The sequence below is a fragment of the Phytophthora infestans genome, genomic scaffold (assembly GCF_000142945.1).
Source record: "Phytophthora infestans T30-4 supercont1.109 genomic scaffold, whole genome shotgun sequence".
NCBI classification, from domain to species: Eukaryota; Oomycota; class Peronosporomycetes; order Peronosporales; family Peronosporaceae; genus Phytophthora; species Phytophthora infestans.
The window spans coordinates 332,570-333,880 of record NW_003303650.1 but is presented as its reverse complement, the minus strand read 5'-3'; the positions used below and the strand labels follow the sequence as shown (position 1 = coordinate 333,880).

Here is a 1,311-nt window from a genome sequence, read left to right as displayed (position 1 = left end):
CTGGCGGATGGGACAATGTGTTTCCCTGACGAGATGCGGATCCAGCTCAGTGGATGACGACTGTGGTTCGGGGCGAAGATGATAATCCTAAAGGGCTTACAATACGATCTAGATTAAACCCGTGGAAACCTGGGAATTGCCGGATCGAATAAAATGGGTGGAACATGAGAAGCTGTGGGTCACTCGAGGCGAAAAGTGGGTGCCTACAGCGATCCAAGGACCTGGTGGATCGCAATATCCCCAGGTCACGAATGTCAGTGACAAGAGATTATTACTAGATCAGTTTGAGAAAATAGGGCGATGGCTGGTAAAGGATGGCATCTTTAGACGACCTGGGTATGTGTTAGTTGGATCTCGTCGCTATAGAGAATGACAGAATCTGGCGTATGAAACAACTACCGAGACTAAACCCCTCGGGGAGGTGAAAGCCGCGGCGGAGCCGACCGGCCCCTTGGTGGACCGACCTTCATATCCAGCTCCGCGGAAGATTCTACTGAGAAATCGTCGGATTGGGATCCAAGTGGTGACGGCTGGATCATTGAAAGCAGGAGATACCCAGAGCCAGCCCGCAGGTAGCCAGGGGTCTGTGGAGGATGGAGCACAGGAGAACGAAGCCAATCCGTTAGATCCGGCGGATCCGGAGATAGATCCGAACTGCCTATCAGACCGAATTCCTGGATGCCGCCAAGAGTGCCGGCACTGGTCAAACGGGAGCCGTCGTACGTAAGCGTACCAGAAGACCAAGTCGATCCAGGAGGCACTTCCCCAGATACCAGAATACCCGATTCAATAAAAGTAGTAGGGCCAACTGAAGAGGGGAAATCGCGGTGTCTGGATCCAGAGGTGGATCCGACAAAGACTGAGGATGAACAGGTATGTTACCATGAAGGTGGGGAACCGCACGCAGAATATCTTGGGGAAGGTATGGCGGTAATCCCGGAGGTGCCACTGACCATGTAGGAAGTCACAATTGACGATATCCAGGTGGATCCGGGAGTGAGCGAGCCCGCGGAAGTGGACCGACTACGTTAGAAAACCCGGGAAAGCTGACATCTGCTAATTGTCAAAGGTAATGCACTCACACCAGCCACACGCGGAGTCAAATGTGATATCGATGTCATCGACGCGAAACGGATTGCACATAGGGTGAGGAAGGTGGCACCTCAATTCCGTATAAAGATCCGAGTACCGGGTCTGTTGCGAGCCATGATCATCTGTTTCTCAACCTTTACATGGGCGTCTCCTGTGGTGATCATTATTAAAAAGAACGGGGTGAATATACGTTTGTGTATTGGACCATCGGATGGTTAA

General features: G+C 51.9%; 1 protein-coding gene across 1 annotated transcript; it reads right to left on the bottom strand.

Moving 5' to 3' along the window:
- Window positions 1–203: 203 nt before the first annotated feature.
- On the bottom strand, window positions 204–1,256 carry PITG_19599 (uncharacterized protein; the record flags this gene model as incomplete). The annotated part of the gene is made up of 3 exons (XM_002896027.1): window positions 204–221; window positions 465–859; window positions 1,190–1,256. The coding sequence occupies 3 exons, from the start codon at window positions 1,254–1,256 to the stop codon at window positions 204–206; spliced, it is 480 nt and encodes a 159-aa protein (XP_002896073.1).
- Between the last annotated feature and the right edge of the window lie 55 nt (window positions 1,257–1,311).